The sequence below is a fragment of the Anoplopoma fimbria genome, chromosome 16 (assembly GCF_027596085.1).
Source record: "Anoplopoma fimbria isolate UVic2021 breed Golden Eagle Sablefish chromosome 16, Afim_UVic_2022, whole genome shotgun sequence".
Lineage (NCBI taxonomy): Eukaryota > Metazoa > Chordata > Actinopteri > Perciformes > Anoplopomatidae > Anoplopoma > Anoplopoma fimbria.
In genome coordinates this window covers 13,122,087-13,131,851 of record NC_072464.1, presented here as the reverse complement: position 1 = coordinate 13,131,851, position 9,765 = coordinate 13,122,087, and the positions used below count along the sequence as shown (strand labels likewise).

Sequence of the window (9,765 nt, the reverse complement as noted above, 5' to 3'; positions counted from 1 at the left end):
AGGTATCCCTTTTGTGGCATGTTAAGTAACATGTTATAATTTGAATTAGCTGATGGGAATATACCCTAAGGCTCTAAGCTTACATTTTGAAGCTCAACAAAGACAGAAAAAAAAAAAAACTAAATTAAGAATAAGGTTCTGATAGAACAAAATTGAAAACGAGTGAAGGAGAATTAAGTTTTGAAATAATTCAGAAAGGGTATAATTAAGTGTTTAATGCAGTGTTGTGGTTCAAAGGAGCAACAAAGGAAAATTAATTCAAATTAAAAATGTAAAAGAGACGCAGATTCTTGAGAGATGAGAACTTTGTGTTGAGTCACTTGATTTGGTCTCTTTCCTCCATCAAACAGTCAGGCAACGCTCTTAGAGATCTCCAGAGATAACAATGTCACATTGTCACATAGGGTTCTGCTACAAATCCTTAATTACAAAAAGAGGATCAGATGACTACAGCATCCAATACCGGGGTCTCCAGGCGGCATGGGGGTCTTTGATCAAGAAAATCCAATTATTTGTGTATATACATTTCCCACATAGTGATTACTTCATTAATTGTCCCGCCTTTATCTCCTCCCTTCCCATCCCCCCTAATAATCAGCTCCTTTATCCAGACCAACAAACACACCATAGGAGCTTTGTGGATTCAAAGGATTTGCTTTCCCCTCTCAAAGAGCCGCTATTCTTTGATGATTGGGCAGCGGCAAACTTCAAAGTAATAAATCTTATTTCTGACTGGCTGGCGGCCCACCAAAGTCCTTATCAAATTCTAAGAAGTGATCCCTCACTCTTCAGATAGACCAAGGATATCTCGGAGAGAGGAAGCACCGAGGAGTGGAGGAGACCTGCTCGACGCGATATATATATATATATATTTTTTTTTTTACACGAATGCACATATTTATCTGAATTAGTGCTTTTATTTTCATTTTGTTTTCATCGAGAGGGAGGAGGACGTTTACCATGGCAGCAGTGGCCGTACTGCGGAATGAAACACTCCAGGCTTTTCTCCAGGTTTGTGCGCCCAAGTTTCTGTTTACTTTGAACGACTTTAGTAACTCGTAAACTTACCCATCCGAGTCCATTTAGGTTTTTTTGGGTGGGTAACGGGTCTTTTGATTGCCTAGTGTCATCATTTTAACCATAACGCGTATTATTGCGTCTTAATGACTTTTTTGCTGCAACATAAATACAACTTTTATGTCATCATCATCGCGATCCAGGCGACAGGATCGACATATAGAACAGATGCAATTTAAACTTTAAACGTTATTTAAGACAAATCAAAAAAAAACAACAACATGAATCATTTCATGTTTTTAGTTGGTTTTTTTTGTTGACTTTGTAAAGTGTATGAAATAAATGATTGTAATGTAAAAGAAAAAAAAATGTGCGTCTCTTGTTATCCAGGATCGCACTCCAAACTCCTCTCCAGAGAACTGTAAGCATTCCCCGCTGGCTCTCCTGGCGGCCACTTGTAACCGGATCGGGCATCACCACGGATCCAACCACACAGATTTCCTCCAGGTCCCGTACGACCCAACTCTGGGCTCCCCTTCGCGTTTATTTCACCCGTGGACTAACGAGGGACCGCCGCAGAGCAGCCTGGCAGCCAACTCAACTTTCGGACTATCCTCCAAGCCGCAGCTGTCTGCGCACATCCAGAGCTCCTTCAGCTCGCACCACGAACTGCCCCTCACCCCTCCGGCGGACCCCTCGTACCCCTATGACTTCTCCCCCGTGAAGATGTTACCATGCTCCATGCAGTCTCTGCAGTCCTCCTGTCCTCCCACCTACGTCCCCGCCGTCAGCTACGCAGCCCCGACTCCCATCCCGCCTGCGATGCCAAGTTTTGTCACAGGACACTCCGGCCTTGTGCACCAGCAGCAGAGACAGTTGTCCCCAAATCCCGGAGAGGATATTCCATGGTGGAGCCTGCAGCAGGGGAACCATGTCACCCACTCTTCCTCCCTCGGTCACCATCGCTTCCAGCTGCAGAGGGGCTTGGTTCTGGGACATACGGACTTTGCGCAATACCAGACGCAAATAGCGGCTCTGCTGCACACCAAGTCTCCCCTCGCCACTGCGCGGCGGTGCAGGAGGTGCAGGTGCCCGAACTGCCAGTCCTCCACGTCCAGCGACGAGCCCGGGAAGAAGAAGCAGCACATTTGTCACATACCGGGCTGCGGGAAAGTTTACGGGAAAACTTCTCACCTCAAAGCGCACCTGAGGTGGCACTCTGGAGAGAGGCCGTTTGTGTGCAACTGGCTGTTCTGCGGCAAGAGTTTCACCAGGTCGGACGAGCTGCAGAGACACCTGAGGACTCACACGGGGGAGAAGCGCTTTGTTTGCCCGGACTGCTGCAAGAGGTTCATGAGGAGTGACCACTTGGCAAAACATGTGAAAACTCACCAGAACAAAAAAACCAAGTGCCACGACAAGACACTCGACCATGTCAAAAGGGAGGACACGAGGAATATGTTGTAACACACCGTGTAGTCATGTTAAACAGTAGAACATCACTAGTGCAATACAGTCAGTCCCACCTTAGTTTAAGTACACAGTGAGCTGCATTTTTATTTCTTTGTTTATTTTGTTGGTTTCTAACATCCTGAGAATAGTCTCTAACATTGCTGGTCTGTGTAGCACATTTTTGTATATATCTATATATATAAAGTTGCATAAGTTAATTTGGGACCATGGAGAAGTTATAGTTCATGAGTTTGAATTCACTGTCTATATCATATCAAGGAAGACAAGTTTTTCAACTTGTGTTTTGGATCATTGTCTTCGGTGGAAGATCTCACATCCGCTGTAAATTATATTTAATAGCTTTTGTTGAATGAAAGTGTCAGTTTTTTGCTCCATATGGGGTGTTTTTAAGCATGCTCTTGAAAAGATCTGCTATTGTTGATATGACCCAAGTACTGTGTGAGAATAAAGATTATAACATTTTCCTCAACCCTAAACTCGAATAAGTTATTTGATATCCCTTATATGGGCGATGAGACAATCAGGTTTTATGTGTAGAGAAATTGATTCAGTATTGCCTGGATTAGTGTGCCTTGTGAATGGTAAAAACCCAGCCATTCATTTCCAATTGTTTTGTTTTGTAAAATCAAAAAATGTAAGTGATTTGAGGGCTTTGAGGAAAAAGTGTGCTAACATTTAGTGTCCAGCTGTTGGGTGAAATCTATAAAAGGGATTATTTCAACCAAAATAAAACAATAATTAATATTACTTTGTCTAGTCTGATAATATATTTTAAATCCAAACTTTTGCCCTCGTACTGCTGCTGTTGTTGTTTCTCAACCTTTAACATAAGCAACGCGATATAGTGACAGAAGTTAAGTTGGTCTTGACTGTATTTGAAGATCTATTTACAGAAATGTACATACGCTGTTAAATAAAGGACAATGTTAAACCGTGAAATACAGCCATGCAAGCCTTGAAATTTGGCGGCCAACTGAGATCCATCCTCTCCATCAATCGCAAACCTGAGCGCTTCAAAGGTGCATACAGATGCTAATATCTTGAAACATATTTGAATTAAACCACAAACTCTACCATTTTATTAACTTCTGTAAATTATGACGTGTGAAGTTTTACTTAATCTCTACTTCATTTTTATTTCAAGAGACAACCCTCAAACTAAATACAATTTTACATCAAGTTCTTTGGAAAATATCACACATTTTCTTCACAGTTTATGTTAATTGTTCTACCATTAAACTCAACTGTTGGAAAGCTCTAATTTGTTTATGCACTCTAATAGATGTGGTCTATCTGTTCTGTGCCTCTATTTCACTTTTACCTCTGAGGACTTTACAGTGACACCGTAGGCTGAGACGAGACCCATTAGCCGAGAAACACTTTTAGTTGGAAAATCGCTGGATTCATCTTGCACACAGAATGTGCAGCATGTTTAATGTCTCTCCTATCTGACTGAGTCACTCAGAGCTTTAACGGACAATTGACAATAGTTCAGTTATTTGAACAAACTTATTGGCGAAGAACTCGGTTGGTTTTTTTTGCCCAAAAGGAGGGAGAAATAATTGCATTTATAGGGCAGGTTGCCCACTGACTACACACTAACACATGCATTAAGTGTAATGTAACAATGACTTAAAGTGCAGTAAACCAGCTACCGCTTGAAGATCAGTATTTTATTGTGACTTCCTTCACCCAGATGTTCAACCTGCTGGGGACTCAATAACTTGATTTTCTAACCTTAAGGCAACTTATTCTATTCAACTAATCAACAAAGAAAAGTGGGGAACTTTTCAGTAACTAATAAATCTGAACGATGGTACAAACATCCAATTCAGTAACTCAATTCTTAGAAAGTACGGCCTGTCAGCAGGGACTCTGTCGGTTTGACCTGTCTGTCTGATGAGGGATCAGTGAAAATGTCAGAATGAAGAGAACAACCGCTGCCATTCATTGACATTTTGAACTGTCAGTTATCTGCCTCAACAGCGCCCCCTTTTGTAAGTAGCCCCAGTGCTTCATCAGAGCAGACAAATACTGTGACAAATATACCCAACTACCATACAGGTCCATTTGTATTCAGAAAAATATAACTAATAAATAACTAATTCATACATAATAAACATGAGGAGTAACACTAGACAACAATTCAATACAAGTTAGGTTCGCAGGTGTTGTTAATGTTTGTTTACGTCAGATTTATACTTTTTAATGATTAAGAAAACACAATTAAGAGTTTTTATCTACAAGTCAATTATATTAAATATAATGAATGCACTTGCAATTTAAATTGGAAAAAAATACAGATTGGACATTTAAAACAAACAAAACTTTTTCTGCTGCAGTTATTTATCAACTTTAGTTTTTGGACCAGATTTGTTGTATCATACTGAACTGTAAACTATACTATTTTGTATATACAGCCTTGTTGTCCAAGTACTGCTACAGTAGATGTAAAAGTGAGAGTTGTATCCAGTTTTACCAAATCCCAAGAACGGACAATCTGTACAAATATTAACATACATTCATCACAAAAAGAGGAGGATGTGAAGGAAAAACCTACAGTAGTATGATGAGATGTGACCACTTGAACTGTAAAGCCTTAATCTGCAAACTGTATGATCCTATTATAAAAGGATGCCTGTGGATGGATTTGTTGAATACAGCAGACTGGCTCTGCACAAAAGCATTGTTCGTCTCAGATTTGGCTTCATTGTCCAAGATGCAGTCACTATACTTTAACACGGAAGGAGGCTTTAATGCTTAATTAGTAATAGAAAGGATATCGTATGTCGTGGCTTAGAAATACTTGATAACTTGAAATAATCACATTACAAATGCCTGCCCATGTATGATTTGAAATTATTTACTGTCTACTGTCAAATAGAAAGAAAAGCATCATTAATATAATATAATTATTGTAGATTAAATGTTCATTCCTAATTATCTCATTCTGTTTTTAATTCCCTTCGGGGTTAAACTCTTTTAAAACCCCTCGTATGCGTATAAACTGTGGGCTATACAAACAGTTAATCAATTGCTTAAAACAAACTGCATTGTAGTTGTAGATACATTTTAAAGGGTTAAATGTTGAAAACACACTAAAAGTACACAAAACAGTGTTATTCTTTTTATTTATTTTGGGTTATTTACCCAAACTTAAGTATGGCAGGATTGTGAACTTACTTTTTTCAATCAAAGGTAAAAACAAAATAGACAGACAAATATATAGCAATTAACTCCCAAGCAATTACATGACAACTATGTTGAAATGGGAAATCTGGTATGGTTGTGAACTGTTATGGTCTACTCTGGCTCGTTTAAACTTATATATCACTATCCGTGACTGTTTATTATATGTGTATCCTTTGCAGTTTTGAATGTCACATGCATATCATTTTGTACAATTTATTTATGATGGTTTTAGGATAAAACATGAGCTTGTTGTGTCTAAAACCGGGTCATATCAAATTTGGTAATGTAAATTTAAATTAGCCAAGTATAGAATCTGTGCTATATCGACCCAAACTGGGTCAATCTCTAAGGCAACATTTTTAAGTATGTGAACAAATATTCAATAGACCATATAGGGAATATTATATAAAAGTTATAGTCAAAAAAAGATATGTCTTCACATTTGTACAAAGTATTTGCCAAGGGATGCAACTTAAAGCATCTGGTATGAAATAAGTGAACCTTTTCGTCAATGTATTTGAACTTTCAGGATTGCTGAAAGAAGAGTGTAGATTATTACTTCACTTTTATTTTCAAATGTAAACAGGAATCAGATTGTCGACTTAGACCCTCAAATGTAAAATTGAACAATTCGTTGCAGTCAGGTGAGCTTTTGGGGATCAGGTTCAGTCAGCAGAAGGATGAACTCTTTCATCAGACGTGATCCTACTTCACTGTGTCGTTGGCACTGCAGAGGCTGTTCGAAATAAAATGACTGACAAGCAGTGGCATGAATCAAATCCCTGATGTCAACAGCTGTGCTTCTCTCTGTGGAAGAAGGTTATGCACCGCCTGAAACTTTGCCGCTGGTGTTACTTTAAGTACGGCAAGTGGAAAAGGTTCGTCTGGACGTTTAGATAAATAATTATTAAATCTGTGAGTGAAGCTGGACTGTCTGAGAAGTGTCTTTGAATCCCTTTAAATGCCTCTGTGTCATGATAAAGCCACTGAAAGCCCACAGAGTATTTAAGTAATACTTAAGTATTTAAATATGTATCACTAAATCTGCGACAATTAATGTTAAAGTTCAGAAAAAGGACATTGAAAATAAACCTTACTTATGTTTGTTAGGATGTTAACAGTGCAAAAGCTCTGATTTGTGCACAGAAATAGGATGAAAATAACCTTCACCTTTTTCCAAACTGAGCCACGCCCACCGTAAAAATATAGTCAGACTTTTTTTTTTATGTAGGATCCTGCAGCTCACAATAAGTTGATTAAGAAAATAGGTTTCCTGGGCCTTTAAGCAAAATATGTCACTGCTGGTGAATCATCGTACTAAGATCAGTCTCAAAGTCATGAGTCATGAAACATACAAGACAATAGTTGGACTTTTCAGGTGTCATATATCTGGGACTTCGCTAAAGTAGAAGACGAACAAAAGGGAGGCAAAATGTTAAAAAAAAACACAGGCGGTGATAAAATGACAACTTCATGTCTGGAAGTTTGTGTGATATTTGATATAAAGGTGAGTCAACCAGTCAACCAATTGACACTGAAGGCCAGTTGGTTGTGCAACAGTGAAGCACAAATACAGTCCAAAAACACATATAACACAAAATAGATAGTACACAAGTTAAAACTAAATATTAAGTGAATATCTGTTCATTGTGAATAGAAATGTAAAACAGCCTTTTCTTAAGGCAGATGGTAGTTTTGGCTAATGAGAGTCTAAAATCATAGGAAGAAACAAAACCAAACACTCTTTTGATGTTTTATGCCTCATGGTCAGTAATCAAACCTCGGTGCAGATATTTACACATTCATACACGATGGACAGACTTAGTGAAGAATACAATTTCATGTCAGTTACAGTTCAATCATGGAGATGATATAATATTCAGCTAATTTTGCTTTTAAACTATGCCAATAGTACATAGTAGCTCAGTGTCCATCATCACTTGGTTGATTTTGTATTATTACCTGAACCAAACCTAATACAGTTTCTTAAAACTGCCTGCTTGGTACAAACATTTTGACAATTTTTACCCAAAAAGGGACCTTTTAATCAGGAAACTGTTTCTCTAACAGGAGAAGTTCAGTACACATACGAACAAATATTTTACACAGAAGCTGAACTGACTACACCGAACCTCGTTGTGACAGAATCATTAGCTTTTAGCAGTGGAGCTCCACTCACTGGTGACTGAGAGCTGTGATGTACAGTACATTTTCTCCTCAATGAAAGCTTTGTGAACTTCTGCAGAAAAAAAACAGGTGGGCCTTTATTTGATCTCAACTACACACCTGTAAAGTTTTGTTAATGAATCTTTCACGACTGTGACACTATCGTATTGACAAAATCTGTCCACAGACAGACAGACAGACAGACAGACAGACAGAAATATTAAACACCTTGTAAAGTAATCGTCTCTAGGACAACAATTTGCCATGATGACTCACAGAGACTAGCAAGTTGAAAACAACACCAGCCACACATTGTCACGGCTGTAAATGATGTGATGTAAAAATTGTTTTAACAGCAACTGCCCCAAAACAACATATGTTTACCTTCAAGTGGAAGTCCTGACGAAATGATTTGGAGCAGCAAAGTGATTTGTAATGTCCATCTCTTTTCTGGACTAAGGAATTACAAGGTTGCTTCTTTCTCAGACAACCTACTCTTTAAAGTGGACTTCATGTAAGAGATTCAGACTCAGCACTTCTGTGTGTTCACACAGGAGCTTTAAGGGTCTCTAGCTGTGAGAAGGTGATAGGAGGTTTTCATGTGTCACAGGAGACCAGTTTAAACTGCACCCAGTGGTTTGGGACACACCAACAGTCTCATTCTGTCAAAGACAATAAACCTTGTTTTGTAGCAAGATGACCTCATATTGAATCCCATCTGCAAAGCACAAGCAGTAGAATGAACCAGTTAAAAAACCCAGTTGTTCCTTAGTTCATTCAGTGTAAGACACATGTGTTAATTTACTTTAGAGATGTCATTGCTTTATAATTTCAAGGAGACATGAAGATTTATTTCCCATTGTTAAATAATTCCTCTGATTGTAAGTAGCAATTTTAGGTCATTTCCATTTTTATGAGAAAATTAAAGGATTGAATTTAAGCATATTTAATTGGCTTTTAGGGAGAAATGGGGTATTGGTTATTTAAACCATGAAAAATTGTTAAATTATATTCTAACTTTGACTTGTTATATCTTGACATTGTTGTGATAAAGAGCAGATTTCATGCCAGTTCTGATTTAAAATGGTGAGGTTTGTGTGTAAGATAAGCCCTTTCTGCCAAGATGTGGGTCAAACTGACCCGACCTTTTGACACTTGAATGGTTGTAGTCTTACCCAAGAGTTCACATTTAACTAAATATGCATTAGTTTTAAGCAAATACAAAATAACTGAGTTGTAAAAGTTTCAGTACATCACCCCCGTAGTTAAAGGTTTGAATTTATTTTGTATTTACAGTAAGTTATTTTCAGAGGTCAGAAGGCTCAGGCTCACGCTGGGCTGCATGTTTTATACCTCAGTGCACAGTGATTAAAATGTAATTAAAATGTATTATTTTGCTTCAGAACTGATTTCCATCTCTTTATTGATTACATAAATATGTTAAGATGCAGATAAGTATTTACAAAGCTTCACAATATGCCCAACAACACAATGCAGAACAAGTAGCTACCCCCTGCAGACGTGTGATTTTATCCGGAGCATTCAGGAGCCAACTTTTGTTTAATGTCTGTCCTTGACCCTCTTTGACCTTTAACCTTGGTCAAATGGAGAGGAAACATCCCTGTCTTTAAAAAAAAAAGGAAATGCATTAATGTATTACAATAACCTCCTATATATCCATGTCCCTCTCTCTAGCTCTTGCTCAGGTAAAAAAAACAAAAACCTACTAGCACATCTAAAGCTCACTAAGACACATGTTATTTCAATATTCTGAGTCTTAAGCAAAACAATATATTTCATATAATAATTTTGTGGTCCAAAGCACAATATTTGAAGTATGAACTGATGGGAAATGTAAATAAGCAAAGTGCAAGAACAGCAAAATGAAACTAAGTACCATACTTTAGTAATTATACT

The 9,765-nt window shown here is 38.0% G+C and overlaps 1 protein-coding gene across 1 annotated transcript; it reads left to right on the top strand.

Annotated features, from left to right (window-relative positions):
* The first annotated feature begins 960 nt into the window (after positions 1-960).
* Positions 961-2,484, top strand: sp5a (Sp5 transcription factor a). The gene is made up of 2 exons (XM_054615891.1): positions 961-1,011; positions 1,408-2,484. The coding sequence occupies exons 1-2, from the start codon at positions 961-963 to the stop codon at positions 2,482-2,484; spliced, it is 1,128 nt and encodes a 375-aa protein (XP_054471866.1).
* Positions 2,485-9,765: the final 7,281 nt, after the last annotated feature.

Bases quoted from the DNA above. Each gene is read 5' to 3' on its own strand.
- sp5a (XM_054615891.1), top strand. From the start codon at position 961: ATGGCAGCAGTGGCCGTACTGCGGAATGAAACACTCCAGGCTTTTCTC. The intron at 1,012-1,407 runs GTTTGTGCGCCC...CTTGTTATCCAG, and splicing joins CACTCCAGGCTTTTCTCCAG to GATCGCACTCCAAACTCCTC.